This window comes from Eufriesea mexicana, unplaced genomic scaffold (genome assembly GCF_001483705.2).
Source record: "Eufriesea mexicana isolate 0111107269 unplaced genomic scaffold, ASM148370v2 scaffold7923, whole genome shotgun sequence".
NCBI classification, from domain to species: domain Eukaryota; kingdom Metazoa; phylum Arthropoda; class Insecta; order Hymenoptera; family Apidae; genus Eufriesea; species Eufriesea mexicana.
The window spans coordinates 671,099-687,374 of record NW_016915754.1 but is presented as its reverse complement, the minus strand read 5'-3'; the positions used below and the strand labels follow the sequence as shown (position 1 = coordinate 687,374).

Here is a 16,276-nt window from a genome sequence, read left to right as displayed (position 1 = left end):
ACAGGGTCGCCCACGCATAGTGCAGAAAATTTGTGACTTTTTGGGGAACGAATACGCCCCAGTCGACACTTTTTGAATATATAGTGCGTGGCCTAGTAATGAGGGACCATTATCGAGCATTTAGACGACGACGTGATTTTTACTGAGTTTAGAGTTGACGGCAAGAGAGAAAGAGCTTTGTTAGTGTGCAAGTATTCTGTGTGAAGTGTCTGTGAGGTGCGAGGTCAGTAGAGTTCTGACATAACGAATTATCTGAGCACACATTACTTCCGGTAAGTGTAACGGTAGTAAAAAGTTTCTTTCCTTCTAAAAAGGCGGTTAGCATTTTTCATTTTTAATTTTTGCCCATCTAAATATTAGATACAATGGATATGGGATTCAGTGATTCGTCTGATGAATCCGTATTTGGAATCATGCCAAAGAGACGAAGAAATAGAATACTTTCATCATCATCATCGGACACGGCAACTGATAGAAATACCACGGAGGAAGAAGTTTGGGAGTCTGATGAGGAACAAGATGATGATGCGGAATGGCGGAAAATAGTAGAAAAATCTGCATCAGAGGAAGAGTGTTCGGACGGAGAAGAGTTATTGATGGAAGAGACGGACTGCGACGATCCTGTTGCAATATATAAACTATTCTTCACGGACGAGATATTAGAGACCATCGTTGAAGAGACTAACAGATACGCTGTACAGTGCATGGTGAATGCGGCATATGGCAGGAGACAACATCAACAACGATGGAACCCTGTCACAACAAGCGAACTGAATACCTTTATTGGTATATTGCTCATTATGGGTGTAGTGCAGGTACCCGAACTTCGATTATATTGGTCCAATAAGGCGATGTATGCAAATGCGCGTATAAAGAAAGCTATGAAACGCGATCGATTCTTAGCAATACTGAAATACTTACATTTTTCTGACAATGCTACGGCTAGAACCGAGGATCGGTTACATAAGCTCCGAAATGTAGTAGATAAAATTATTCGAACGTTCAAAGATGCAGTAAAACCCGGAAAAAATATAGTAATTGACGAAAGCATGATTCCGTGGAAAGGACGCCTTAGCTTTCGTCAATATATACCAGGCAAACGGCACAAGTACGGAATAAAACTGTATAAGCTCTGCCTTCCAGACGGATACACATATAACGTGCATATTTATTCCGGAAAAACAGAAACGAGGATTTTAAAATCACATTCGCATGATGTTGTGATGAAATTAATTGGAGATTTATTATTCAAGGGCCGGACTTTATTTACCGATAGTTTTTATACTAGCGTTCCTTTAGCCGAAGACCTTCTGACTAAAAGAACATATATTTGCGGTACTATCAAGATGAATAGAAAATTTCTACCGCCGCAGGCAAAACAAAAACAGAAACGGGGCGATATTATATCTTTGGAAAATCGGAGCGGCGTGAAATTTTTAAAGTGGACAGACAAAAGACCCCTGTGCATGCTAACCACTTCGAGATCTCAGAATTGCGCCTTAATTCGTGGCAAAAATGATAAATTAAAACCAGACGCCGTCTTTTCATACAATAGTGCGAAAAAAGGAGTGGATTTATCTGACCAAATGTGTTCCTACTATAAATGCTTGCGGAAAACGGTAAAATGGTACCGAAAAGTTGTCATGGAACTAATATGCGGGACCTCATTAGTAAATGCGTGGTACATCCACAACAAGTGGGGAACCAAGGGTTATAAAATGTTAAAATTTAGAGAAAAAATTATTGATTATCAATTGAAGAGTGTTGAAAATCCCCCTAATGACGAAGTAATAGTAAGTAGACGAAAAAAACATTTTCTAAGTACATACCAAGGACCCGCGAGGAAGATGAGGAAGAGGTGTAAAGAGTGTTACAAACGTTTAACAAACTTAAAAGGTACACGGTACGCCACAAACAAAACAAAAAGAATTATGACCTTTTGTAACAGTTGCCCGGATAAGCCGCCACTTTGTTTAAAATGTTTTAAAAAATTGCACCGGTAACATAAGTAGTTATAATTTGTTATATTCAATGTATTGATTAAATTATAAGCTATGAATTTTATGTTAAATGTTTGATTATAAGGTAGAAATGTTTATGTATAATGTTAGATCAATGAAATAACATTTTTTACTACGTATTTTTTGATATACAAACGTGGCCCATCGGTGGTACATGCCGCCCCACGGAACAATCTAGCATGGGCCACCGGTGGCCCATGCCGGCGTCAACGTGTTAATAAACAGTTCCGTATACCCAAACCCCGAGTACTTTGAGAAACCCCGGAACACGGGATACACACCACCAAAGGATTTCGGTATATCTTGATGATCATGGGTACATTCAAAATAGCGAAAATGTACCTTTGATCTATCACGTGAGTGGGAAAGCAGACAATACAGCAATTTTGTATAACACGGACCACATTCGTGACAACGCGAGCAAAATCAATATTGTCATGATCTGGGTTACAGTTAACGGGCACGGCAGCCACGAGCGCACGGGTACCCGCTCGTGAAGTCTAAATTTTCCTAGCCTTTCGATCCACGCTGTGCATCCGTCAACGTCTGGTCGAGGACCACGGACTACGATCGCGTGAGCCTACGTCGCGTTTTTAAAGGATTTATGGCTGGGCCGATACTCACAAGATTCCTGGAGGTATTGGAGGGCGTTGGTACGTCAGGGTTTTGCGAGAGAGCTTCGGAGGTGTTGGATGGTTCCTCTTGAGGTCCGGGTTTGGCGTTGGATGGTTCCCCAGAGATCCGGTTTTTGAGCGTCCTTAATCGTCGTGATCGTCCTAATCGTCACGTAATGTTTCTTAATCTATGGTGGTCAGTAGGCGCGTGGATGCCAACGTTCCGTGTGGATGTAACAATATGGAATTATCAAAAATAGATCGAAAAGATTCACACCGTAAAAACATAAAAATATATTGATAACTCGATACGCGTTAAAAACGACTGGTATGTAATTGTAAAAAAAAGACATTGTAAACAATCATATAGCAACAAACAAATAAAAAACCCAACACCCAATCCTTTTTTGTATAGTGGATAGTATTCCGACGGGAAAAGGAATAATTTTGTTTTCTTTCCTTTCACCTGTCTTGATCATTTTCGCTTTGTTTTTCGTCATTTCCGGACTGCTCATACTCGTAGCATGAGTTGTATTGTACAAAATAATATTTGAATAAATATATATGTATGCCCCTCACCTCCTCCCCCTCCTCCTACTATTTATTTATTTATTTATTTATTTATTTATTTATCTAATAACCACCGCTTTAATTTTACTATCTAATGGGATATTATCCACACGACATTTTTACTCTTCGAGTTCATACCAATTGTTCTCCAAGGAATCTTCATGCGTGACATTTTCATACATGTTCTCCTTATCTGAATCGTCATTAGAAATGAGACATTCCTCTGTAACTAAGCGATCTTCATCTAACATGTTAACGATATTTTCAATTATTTTCTCACCCATTGCCATTGCTGCATCAAAAATCGCAGAAAATGCTTCACTGGCAATTAAATTTTTCTCACGAAGGCGATTTTCTGCATACACTAAAGCATCCTTCAATTGCTGCTTTTCATTCAACCGATTAATTAACACGTTGACTGCCACGCGTGTTTTGAACAAAATCTCCGTCAGGCCACCCGTGCCGCTGTAAGGAGCGTGCGTTGCTTACTCATGTCTGTTTCTGTTTCTTTTGATACATTGTTACGATCCTCATTTGTCACCTTACTACTCTGCATGAACAGTTGGAATCTTTGCCGAGTACTGAGTGGTATAACTTAAAATCTTTGGCCTAATTTTTTTCAATAATGAAGAGAAAAATGAGACTATTACTGAAATAGAAAATACAAAATAGACCGATCAAAGGCGCGAGCAATTTGGAAAAAACCAACAGCTTTTGTCCAAGCTGTCCTGATCAACCTCAACTTCGCAGAGAATGCCTTAACGTTTTACACTGTGAATAATTTTTGTAATAAACCATTTTTATAATAATTCAATAGTTTTATTACCTCCTGTAGAATATTTGTCCAACTATTTTTGGAAATCCTTTGTAAATAGTCAAATTAGCGTCATCCGAATACAAGTGAAACGGCCCGATGAGAACCCTTGCTGTCACCCGAATTACGGGTGACGCGGCCTGATGAGAACTTTTGCTGTTACCTGAATACGGGTGACGCGGCCTGATGAGAACTTTTGCTGTCACCCAAATGCGGGTGACGCGGCAGTCAACGTGTTAATTCACAATCATTTTCACAATCACTTTCGATGAAGATATTAACTGACGAAGTTTGTGATGCACAGACTGGTGAATTCATTCTGACTCTTTACTCTGGCTTTGGATGGAAACTGACTAATAGAAGAAAACATTTCGATGCCTGCGAGTTGCCTTATCAGTTCTAACATAAACAATCTAACACCAGAAACTCACGAAGCCGTTATCAGTCAGAACGCAAGACCGAAACAAACGACGAGGACGATTTTTCGAATGACTATAAATGTGAATTATTTGAGTGAAATATAATTCTTTCGGTTATTATTCATGAATGACTGATAAATTGCTAATTGTCAATTCAAATAGCAAAATTTATTAGTTACTAGTTATTAACAACAAATTGAATTTATTTAATGTTTGAAATAATTTTTGCCCCGGTGTAGTTAAAAAATTTGTCAGAATATAATTAATACTTATATGAACGATAGGTTTTGTATTTCCTGTATGTAATGATTATTTATATTTTTGTGTTCTTTCTGTAAAAAATTCTGTAGAAAACTATTTTCTTTACATTGTATTCTTATTATTTTGTAACAAATATATATTAGCATAAGAAATCGTAAAAAATAATTTTTTTTTCAAGAAATTTGATTTACAATTGTTTATTTACAATGTTTTCATATGCGAAAAATGAATACAAAATAAAAAATAGATTGAAGATAAAAATTCAACTAGAGACGGGAATCAAACCTCGGACCAGCAGCATAGAACTTTGGAGTGTCGCCGCTAGGCTACACCGCCACTTGAATATCAATCGAAATAAATCTGTAGTTAAATAAGTAGTAAAATTTTAACCATAAATATTTCATAAACTATTGAGTAGTGGAGGCTATAATAATATATATTCTTTAACTGCAAACCTACACAAATCTACAAAGTTTCAATTAAATCGGTGACCCGCGGGACTTGCACTCTCTTTGTGAGAAATCGCCGGCATTGCCTATAGCAAAACCACATGGCTTCGGTCTTCGATCTTTTGGCGATATGCATTTTTAATCGCTGAATTCTTCAGGTGACACAGGCCACGCCGAGCAAGTAAATCTGGTGGTCTTGTCTCATTCCTTCCCGCCGACCATCACAAGTGTATCGTCAACATAACAATTTACGTTGACACCTCATCACTACGTCTAAAGCTAAATCCTACAGGAATGGCCCGAGGTCAGTGCTCTATGAAATATTATAGTGCATCTCCCTTGCCTAGATGTTATACCGGCCCAATTAGTCTCTGTGATGGAGATTCAGTGCAAAGAGTTAAAGGCGTTGACGATAACACGACTTATCGCCAATGCCACCCCACCTCGGTGGATAATTGCCTTCGACAGGAACCTGACGCATTTGATTGCGCCGATCGTCGAATGTCCCTGCCGGAAAACCTATTCTCTAATTGTATATGCAACTCCTGGAGTCATTACAATGTCCTACTATGCCACTGATACGGCAACGAATACACACTTCGATACTATCATATTATAACAATCACACAGATCTAACCAATCTAAACACAACTATCTTAAGTCTACAAAGATAAATCCAGAAAATACTTACATCACAGAGAAGCACTAATGTAACTTTACAATTTAATAACACTCAATATAAATAAAATACTGACTGAACTGAAGTTAAAAATAAGAAGAAACTTAAGAAAAATAAGGATAGAAGTGAAAAATATTATTAAGGCAATGAGACAAACGAAGATCAGTGACTACTAGCTAAGTAACTGGTACCAAATTCTCAGTTCTAAATGTAACTACTGCATGGATGACTGCACCGAAATGAAAGCTGATGAAGATAAAACTACAACTATATTTGTTTGCCAAGATAAATACATTAACCCACTAAATGGAGTATTAAGTTAACTAGTAAAAGTACACCATAAAAGTGTTATGTAATAAATAAATAAAAATACAACCAGATGACATTGAATGATACATATTAATAACCAATGAATTAGAAAAAAGGGATACCCTCTTTTACATTTATCAGCATAAACAGCTAAAGAACTTTAAAATCGTGATTGGAGATGTCCACTCAATGTCAGACATACATGACATTAAAGTAGAAATTTAACAGTAAGGGCAAAAAATAATACCTATAAACAATTTGTTAAGGAACCTAAATAAGTCTTCAATGCTCTTATCCTTTGCAGATGTTAAACAATAAAGTATTTTATAACATTAAGCGACTTTACTATGTACTGTTGTGAATACTGAACAACTGCATAAAAAAGAAGGCTCGGCAATGTATGTAGTATCAACAATTTGGTCACACCAAAAATTATTGTAAGTGACCCAAAAGTATGTAGAATGTGCATGTCAGCATCACACAAAAAATTGCACCTGGAATAGCAGGAATAAAGAGGTCAAATGTTATAATTGTGCAGGTAACACCTTGCAAATTATAAAGGATGCATAATCCGTAAAACTTTTATAAGTAAAATGTTCTTGAAAATAAGGCAACAAAAACTGTACTATAGACAAATAATATTTAAAACAAATCTTATCCATTAAAACAAAACGTATGCAGCTGTTGTATGTTCAAAACTTCCTGATAATGTTGATGACAAAACACATGATGATCTGCCTTGCAGCAAGTTAGAAAATGTGAGGATGCAGTTAGTGTCGAGTATAAGTACAATAATTAATCTGTTAAATATACTGATCACTAAAATGCATAATGACTAACAAGTCTTACAAAATTGGTAATCTGAAATGCAAACAGTTTAATTAGAAAAAGTCAGGAACTAATCTTCTTCCTACACAATAATAAAATAGATATAATGCTAATAGTTAAAGCACATTCCACGGAAAAAGGCTATCTAAAAATACCTAACTACTCGATTTATCATACGCAACATCCTAATGCTATCGCTCACGATGGCTAAGCGGTTATTGTGAAAAACTTAGCTAAACACTATGAAATTTCTAAATATAACACTGTGCAACACAATTCTTGATCTGTAATATCCATTGGGTAACTCTTGTATAACTTACATTCCTGAATATATATCCGTGAACGAAATTGCTCCATCAGCCTCAGTTTTCAAAAAATGAGTTTCTGCAAAAACGCACGATTTTTGGCTAAAATGGAAGACTACATGAAAACTGTAAAAGTTAGGAGGTTCATTCTTATCTTAAAGGTTAGGTGAAAGTTTCTTGAAATTATCGATGCCCATAATTATAATTATTTATGCTTGTGAATAATTACAGTTGGTCATCAAAATTTTAAAATAAGCCGCCGAGCGTACTTTCTACGCACTATTCTTGTATTTTTACAAAAGATTCTTTATTCAGCACGAATTTGCTATATGATATATTGTCCTGTAAACTTTTCTGAAGAAGAAATCATCCAGGGAAGATATTGGAATGGTCTTCGATGTTGACACGACTGCAAAATATACATCTGCAAAGTGTTTTACCGCCATGCAGCTATTGGTCACTTGTCTAGGTAATCGTGCATACTTGTCACCAAACGCGTCGTCCAATATATCACATTTTTTTATGTATCTCAATTTAAAACAATTTAGTTATTTAATACAAATGCCTCTTTAATATAAAGTTGTAAAAAAGTAAACATAGTTGTCACCAATTTAGTTCAAATTTTGCAGGATGGTAGATTTAGTTCCCCTGATGGTGAAGCTATATATAGGTATATTATAGGTGCCACTACTTAATAATTTTTAGGATATTTGCAATTGAAAATTTATCGTTTAATTCAGTTCTGTTCGGACAATGTAATGGTTTATTGGAGTAGCAACGAACTGGTGCTCATATGCGTTCGAACCCAGTTTCAACTCTGAGGAGAACGAGAATAATCTTTTTCTTTCAATTCTTTTTTATTTTGTATGAATTTTTTACATATAAAGATACATAATGGCGTTTAAATAAATTGGAAATAAAATGTCTTAATTTACTAGATATCTCACCAAAAATTTTGTTTGCCATAATAGAACATAAAAATATAAATTATCGTTAAACGCAAAAAGTTATAGATACGATCACTTATACAAATATTTATTACAACGTGGTCTTTATGTTTGGTCCACGTTTCCGTTCGCCGTATTTCTCGTCTTACGTTTGTGCTTACATTATAACTGTTTTCTAAAGGTTGTGATAAGAATGACACAAAGGAATACAGGTCAAAAGCTTTATATTTTATATTATTATAAATATTTTTATACTATTCATTATTTTTTTATTTTACTAATATGAATATGATAATAGCAAACAAAATTTTTGGTGAGATATCTAGTAAATTAAGACATTTTATTTCCAATTTATTTAAACGCCATTATGTATCTTTATATGTAAAAAATCCATACAAAATAAAAAAGAATTGAAAGAAAAAGATTATTCTCGTTCTCCTCAAAGTTGAAACTGGGTCTGAACGCATATGAGCACTAGTCCGTTGCCACTCCAATAAACCATTACACGATAATCCTTCTGAACAGAACTGAATTAAACCAATGATACATCTTCAATTACAAATATCTTAAAAATTATTGAGTAGTGACACGTATAATCATATAACTTCACCAACTGTCAAATTCAAGAAATTTGTGAATGCAATGTTACAAGATTTGTGAAACAGGAAAAAGACTTTCCCATTTGATGTGGTGTTGAACATTTATATATTTTTTCTGACACTGTTCCAATAATTGAATGTTATTTTTCATATTGTTTGTATTACTACATGTTATTTATTTTTGCATTTTATGTAAATAAATACAGTCCTTACTTACTTACCCTTAAGTGTTGCTGTACTTAAAGATATAAGGCTACAAAATGTCTTGTCTGCCAATAGTGTAATATTTGTGTTTTGTCAAAAATACAAGAAGAATAAAATCTTTCAGAATATGAGTTGAGACATAGTAAGAACCAGTATGTTGTGTGTGTATAATCCAAAAAAGTCCCAAAGTAAAAGTGCTTATCTGGAGAAAATATTACTACCAAATGATGAGAATATACCTATACAACAAAGTAGAATAACAATTTTATTTCATTAAACTCATATACATTAAGATTTTATTTTCTTTTCCTGAGATAAACATAATGTGAATTGTTACTCAAAATGACATACCGTAAAATACAATGGTTCACGAAAGTATTAAAATGTTACTTTTCAAGGGAATTCTCCAACCCAAAAGTTCTCGTTTTAATGAAAGTTTGTGTATGGTAAATCATATCTAGTTACACATAGAGTAACTTTTTTGGTGGTTACAAATGTCTGAAAAAATAAAATCAACAATTAAAGTTTTAACAATTTCTTTATTTTTAAATGGTATCTCACAAGGGGAAATCTATTATAAAATGATAAAAATTAAACATGTTTCGCTTGAAAAGTTTTACTTTATCTCATTATGCTTTATATACTCATAAACTTACATTAAAATCAGAATTTTTAGGTTAGAGAACTCCCTTGAAATGTAGCAATCAATAGAACAGTATCAATAGAACAGTATCAATTTTGTATATTTACATTATTTCTTGAAAAACAATGGTAACCTTCAAATTTTTTGATAGAATTCTATTTATTTTTTTTTGTTATATGAAAGCATGTGTCAATACGTGTTTAACCATGTGGTATACCATGGCATTCAAGGTCATACGATCTTAGGTAAAAGATATATTTCTGTTTTATAGTATCATATTTACGAATATTTTTTTCTCTGATAGACTTGGCTTGTACAATAGGATTCAGTAACTTCTCATTTATTATCAGTGTTTATAACTGTATAATTTTGGTTGTGACTCACTGTATATAAGTTTATATCATCAAATTTTGTTAACTATTCCGTTACACTTGCTGTAATTCTTCTAATAGTAATTTATCATACAAAATGATTTACTATTCTTACCTTTAATAAGTGAATTATTTAACAATCTTTGTAAGAACAATTTATAGGTAAGTTGGTAGAGCGATTAACTAGAAAGATACGTAGGGTATTATATTATAGTAAGTTGTTCCAATCAATCCCCTCCATCCCTTTTTTTTTTTTTTTTTTTTTTTTTTTTTTTTTTTTTTTTTTTTTTAATACAACTTTGAACTGAACAAATATTTTATTTATTTTTGCATTTAATCTTAATCCTATATAACATAAATATTAATTGCAAAGCAAAAAAACAAATTTTTAATATAGAAAATAGAAGTACAGTAATAAAATAACATTATGAGTCGCATATATTTTTCTGTATTAATCAGGAGAAAGAATAAATCAAATTTTTTTTCAGTCCAAAGTTTTGTTAAAAACAAAAACGTTACTTAAGTCAACCACTCCAAGGACTTATCCACAATTTGTTCTGATAAAAATTGTTAAATAATTCAGTTACTAGGCGCATACAAAATTTTAAATCAAAATATTTCGAAAATAAAGCCCCATTCTGAAAAAACCTATTAGGGTATTTTGGTACTATGTATGTACTATAACTTGTATCTACTACCGTTCCAGAAACGATTTCCACTGGCGTAAAGTTCCAAGTTATTACATATTTCGCTCTACTTTACATATCGATATTGCTAATCATGAACATACTAAATCCGAATTCTCACGAGAAACATAAGAAGCTCAAAACAATAACTACGAATGGTTACTTTTTTCATTCTGTCCTACAATTGGCTATATTTCTAGTAATAGTATTGTGGTTTCGTTCGTATGCATTCGTACGTAAGAAGTATATATGAAACTGCATTCTTGTAATGCATACGTATGAATCAAGTGATCGAATATTTACTTTGTTGGTTTAAACATGAAGTTTGACAACTAAGAATTGAAATTTGCCTTCATTGTCTATTTATATACCGCATTTATAGGAATACGCGCTTTAATTATACTATCATGGTACGTGAAATAATTATGGTTCGTTTTGTGTTTGTGAATGTTCGCATAATATTACATTATAAAATAAAAACGTACATTTATATTTTAATATTTCTATTAGTGATATTTAATACAGATTATTTTGAAAATAAATTAAATATGAGATATAAGTATTTTAATATTTACTACTGAAAATAAATAAATGGTTTTGCTTAAGTTATTGTTAATACATAATGCAAAATCATCAAAATATTTTAAAAATATTTATTGCCTTTCTTTTCATTAATGCAGTAAATGTTGATTCCTCAAATTTTGGTTCTAATAAGAATTTTTTTATTAGACAAATGTTTAGTTTTTCTATATAAATTATTTCCTTTTATTTCAGAATTATACAGTTAAATTTTTTATTTTCTTTTTCCAAGTTTTTGTAACAAATTTTGAATAAAATTTGTAATAAATTCAAACTTTAAGAACAAATGATATTTTGATGATCATATTTCTATACTATATACAATATTTTTTATGTATATAGGGGATGATCTATTATCAAAGTATATAAATAATGTTATATTTACAGGACAATGATGCAGCTGCTTTGCAGAATTTGGAGCATCTTATGACCGAGTTTTTTTCTCCAGAGACAACTAATGAACGAAAACGTACAATCGAGCAAAGTTTTCAGGAGTTTGCAGGCCAAATTGATTCTTGGAGACCTTGTCTACATTTTTTGTCATCTACTAACAATCATTATGTTAGTATGTTTGCTTTATCTACATTAGAGGTATGAAGTAACATAATTGAATTTGATATAATTTTTAAGAGATTTGTACTTGAACATTGAGAACATATATTTTAATATTCTCATTTATTTTATATAATACATAGTATAACATATTGTTTCTGAAAGTATAGTTGATTATATTATTCGTTTTTAATGCAAAATCAACTTTTTAACTTGAAGAAAAAGAAATAAATATTAAACTAGTTATACAACAAATACTATTGTAGACAACAATTGGGAGGAGATGGCCAATACTCCCATGGGAAGATAGAGCTCTTACAAGATCAACCTTATACACGTTATCATTAGAAAGAGGTGTAGCTCCTTTTGTAAGAAACAAAGTAGTGAAATTAGTTGTTGATATTGCTAGACATGACTGGCCACATTTCTATCCAGATTTTTATTCTAATATTTTACAGGTTTGTTAACATGGAATTTAAATACCAAATAAACTAATTTAATCTTAAGTTTAATTTTCTTGCATATATTAACAGTTATTGGGTCACAAACATACGAGATTATTAGGGCTCATCTACTTGCGAACAGCTTCAGAGGAACTAGCAACTCCAAGGGAAGACTTACCAGTACAAAGGAAGAATGAGTTATTTAGGTTTCTTAGTGCTCAAGTGCCTTTGACCTTGGATACTCTTACAAGTATTTCCTTCTATATATCTCGATTTTAAGATATACTTCTTATATATTTTAATTTTTACTTTATCCAATCTTACATGTTGTATCATTAGAATGTCTAATTTAATAAGTTTTTAAACAATATTTATCATTTTGAATAATATTACATTGTTTATATCTTCTTAAAAATAAAATTATTATATTTTTAATATAGTACTACTAAAAGAAGCAACAAAGTTACAATGTCGTTCTGGGACAGTTACACCACCTCCATCACCCACTAGTGGTCAGACTGTAGCACCTGTAAGAGCTATGTTAGATGTAGAGGGGTTAGCTACAGGAACAAGTGAAGTGTGTGTAGCAACACTGGATGTATTAGCACATCTTTTTAGCTGGATTGAATTATCAGAACATATTTCTACGAATTTACTGGAGGCTATTTTTACCTGTGCCAGGTATCATGATACAATGGTAGGATTTTTGTATCAGTTATTACAATGTGTTATAATTTAGACAGGAAATATTCTTATTTATCATATATTTTATTAATAGAACGGTAAACAGATGGAAATGGCAGTACAAGCTGTAACCACGATAAATGAACTTTTATATCGACCATTATGTTTTCCCGATATAACCGATAGGTTGTTAGTAGAAATATTTCAAAATGGAGTTACATTATTCCAGCTATTGGAACGCTTGGATTCTGTAAATGAAAGGTACAGAGTGATATATTTTACAAATATACATAATTAAACGTTACGCCTAAAAAAACGACATTGTATTTCTAGTTATATGGATAAATTGACAGAGTTCTTACAATTATTTATAACAAATCATTTGAAAAGAGTTGAATCATGTCCGAAATTTCCAGTGAATACATTATTAGAAGTTTTATGCCATCATACTTTTCAACAATGCTCAACAGTAAATGGATATCTACGATGTTTAGATGTTTGGAACACACTTTTAAAAAGCACTCAGTCTCGGTATTCTCCAGTAGAGTTAGCTCTTGCTGAGAGAGTATTGCAAAAAATGAGTTTTAAACTTAATACGCGCATCCTAAAGGATCTTGATACAGAAAGTTTAGATGAAAATGTGAGAACATTCACAAACTTTTATTGTATCTATTTCCTTTGATTGATATTTACGTCAATCTCCATATTTTGATTACAGGAAGAAACAGAGTGGCAGCATTTCTTAAGATGTAATATTGAATGTTTAGCAAAAGTAGCGGATATTTCTCCGATTCCAATTTTTACACTATTGGTAAAATTTTGACCAATTATACAGATATAGAACTTAATTTCTAGCCATTAATTATTTAAAATCTTTCAGTATCGTTCTTGGAGGGAAGGATTAACAATATTTGGGGAATTAGGAAGCGTTATTGCTAATAATCAAGTTACTTTGTTAAATGAATCAGAGGCATCAAATGTACACGCACATTTACGAGATTTGGCTTCTACTACTCAAGCACTAGCTAGATTATACTCACTTTTTCTTGGTAAATTAAGTCTTATTTAATAATACCATAATTACAATTTGGTAAAACAAGTTTTTAATATCAACAGGGAATGATCAGAGTATTGATCAATCACTTGCTGAGGAGCTGGTGTCTCAAACATTAGATGCATGTAAATTTGCGAAGACAAACCAGTTGTACAAAGCATCATTGCAACCAGCTGCAATTGTAATAGATCTTGTAGAAGTGTAAGTAACATTTATGAAGCAAAGTATTTTTAGTATATAAATTCTCAATTAAATTAATTTTATATTTGTGGTTGATTTTTCTTATCAGTCATTCACAGTTATTAGCATCATTACAAGCTTGGTGCCATTGGATAGCTAACAGAGCAGAGAAAACAAAAGAATCACTTTGTCAACGATGCATTGAGTCATGCATTTTGGCATTAGATTATACAACATTTTGTGATAATCCGCCACCAGCAAATTTAATTCATTCCGCTACACATCTATTCCAAAGCATTACTGTTATTTTGAAACCTGTTTTGTGGGATGAACCTACATTTAGAAACTTAATTAGCATGGTAACATATCCATTCTTCAAACCAGATACAATAAAAGTTTTGAGAAGAGCACTAGTAAATGCAATTATCTTACCACATGGCGATGGATCTATTAGAGAAAGATTATTAGGTAGATAAGTTTAAAAGAAATTACTAAATTTTAATGGTTACTAAATTGTTATCATTAATGTATGATTTTAAATTAAATAGGTACAATGATATCATCACTATCTACACCCCTTGGTTTAGAAAGGCAACCTATACCTTCAGAATCTACAATTTTAATGACAATAGTGCCATTAACACAGTTATTAGAAGACTGTTCTGCTTCGTCTACGACGATAAAAAAAATGTTACATTCATGTTTGGGACCAACTATAAATCGAACTTTAGATTTATTGCCCTATATGATAAAGTGTCAGGGAGTATGTGAAGTTCTGCTTGGTTTCTTGCATTCAGTCTTTTCAGTATTACAACAACAATTAGGCCCTGCATTTACTCAAAATGCAGTTCAAGGGTTATTACATATTTATACCAGGTACATAATATATCATTTGCTACTACTTTTATTGTAGGAAATTGATAATAGTTTTTGTCATATTTTTCATTAATTGATAGAGAGAATATATCTGCGGGACCCGCGTTGGATCAATTGTTAGAAATCTTAATATTGGTTGTATCAGCACCTAGCAATGCATTTAAAGCATTTGTTCCTTCAGTGACTAATTTATGTTTAGGCCAAGTATGGCCTGCTGTTGGTAATGATCTTAGTGTGTATCCAGACACTACACTTGTTTTATTAAAACTTTTTCACAGGTAAATGAATTATTTAATTCATTTTAATTTTAACTACTCTAATCATTAATTTAATTTTAATAAACAAATTTTGTTGTAGTATACTTATGCATAGATGGCAATATTTTTATAACACTTCTATATTACGTACGCTTGGTCATACTAATGAAGATGAATCTGTTCAACACAAGGAAGAATTGGTTGCAATTTTAGAAGCTTTCGGTCAAGCTCTTCTTCAACCAGATGTCAATATATTTCGTCAAAGTCTACAAAGTCTTGAACAGTTAAACGTGCGATGGCGACTTTATCAACGAGCTGTATTCAAAGTTCATTTACTCGAGAGATTTCTAATGGCATTATTTACTGTTCTATTTCAACAGTTAGTCGAATATTTCTTAATTATAATTTTGTATTTAAAATGATAAAACATTTTAACAATATTCATTTCCAGATCTCATAATTTATTAGCAGATGAAATTGCAACTGCCATTCATAGTCTAGCATCAGTTAATATAGTATGGTTTTTTGGACATTTCTTGCCAACATTTTTAGCTAGTTGTGAAGGTGTAGACGATATGCAAAAAGCGACATTATTAAGAAACTTTGATAGGTCTACTGTAAGTTGAACTTTAAAAAACTAACTTGTTCTACATAGTTTAACAAACAATTTTCTTATTAATTTTGTTACTTATTAATAGGATCAACCAACTTTGACAAGATCAGTGTTGCAGCTAATTTCTGATTTACGATGTTATCAATTTTGTCGACCTGGCTGAAATAATTGTATTATCATACAAAGATAGATTACGACATGTTCAATATAATTTCAATAATGACATTTAGAGAAAGCAGCATTTATAATGAATTTTCGTGCATTGAGGCATATACCAAACATTTTTGTAATCTTAAAATGTAAAAAGATAAAAATTGTT

General features: G+C 32.3%; 3 protein-coding genes across 3 annotated transcripts; all 3 read left to right on the top strand.

Moving 5' to 3' along the window:
- Positions 1 to 365: 365 nt before the first annotated feature.
- Positions 366 to 1,200, top strand: LOC108552752 (piggyBac transposable element-derived protein 4-like). The gene is made up of 2 exons (XM_017907407.1): positions 366 to 1,034; positions 1,144 to 1,200. Exons 1-2 carry the CDS (start codon positions 366 to 368, stop codon positions 1,198 to 1,200), a joined length of 726 nt encoding a protein of 241 aa, XP_017762896.1.
- Positions 1,201 to 1,223: 23 nt separating this feature from the next.
- LOC108552756 (piggyBac transposable element-derived protein 4-like) lies at positions 1,224 to 2,003 on the top strand. Its single transcript, XM_017907412.1, has 2 exons — positions 1,224 to 1,696; positions 1,763 to 2,003. Exons 1-2 carry the CDS (start codon positions 1,224 to 1,226, stop codon positions 2,001 to 2,003), a joined length of 714 nt encoding a protein of 237 aa, XP_017762901.1.
- Positions 2,004 to 10,975: 8,972 nt separating this feature from the next.
- On the top strand, positions 10,976 to 16,192 carry ebo (exportin ellipsoid body open). Its single transcript, XM_017907411.1, has 16 exons — positions 10,976 to 11,129; positions 11,686 to 11,889; positions 12,117 to 12,308; positions 12,384 to 12,543; positions 12,734 to 12,990; positions 13,072 to 13,238; positions 13,311 to 13,617; positions 13,696 to 13,788; positions 13,858 to 14,026; positions 14,094 to 14,232; positions 14,321 to 14,679; positions 14,760 to 15,087; positions 15,168 to 15,365; positions 15,445 to 15,723; positions 15,796 to 15,961; positions 16,043 to 16,192. Exons 1-16 carry the CDS (start codon positions 11,127 to 11,129, stop codon positions 16,118 to 16,120), a joined length of 3,099 nt encoding a protein of 1,032 aa, XP_017762900.1. The 5' UTR covers positions 10,976 to 11,126; the 3' UTR covers positions 16,121 to 16,192.
- The last annotated feature ends 84 nt before the right edge of the window (positions 16,193 to 16,276 follow it).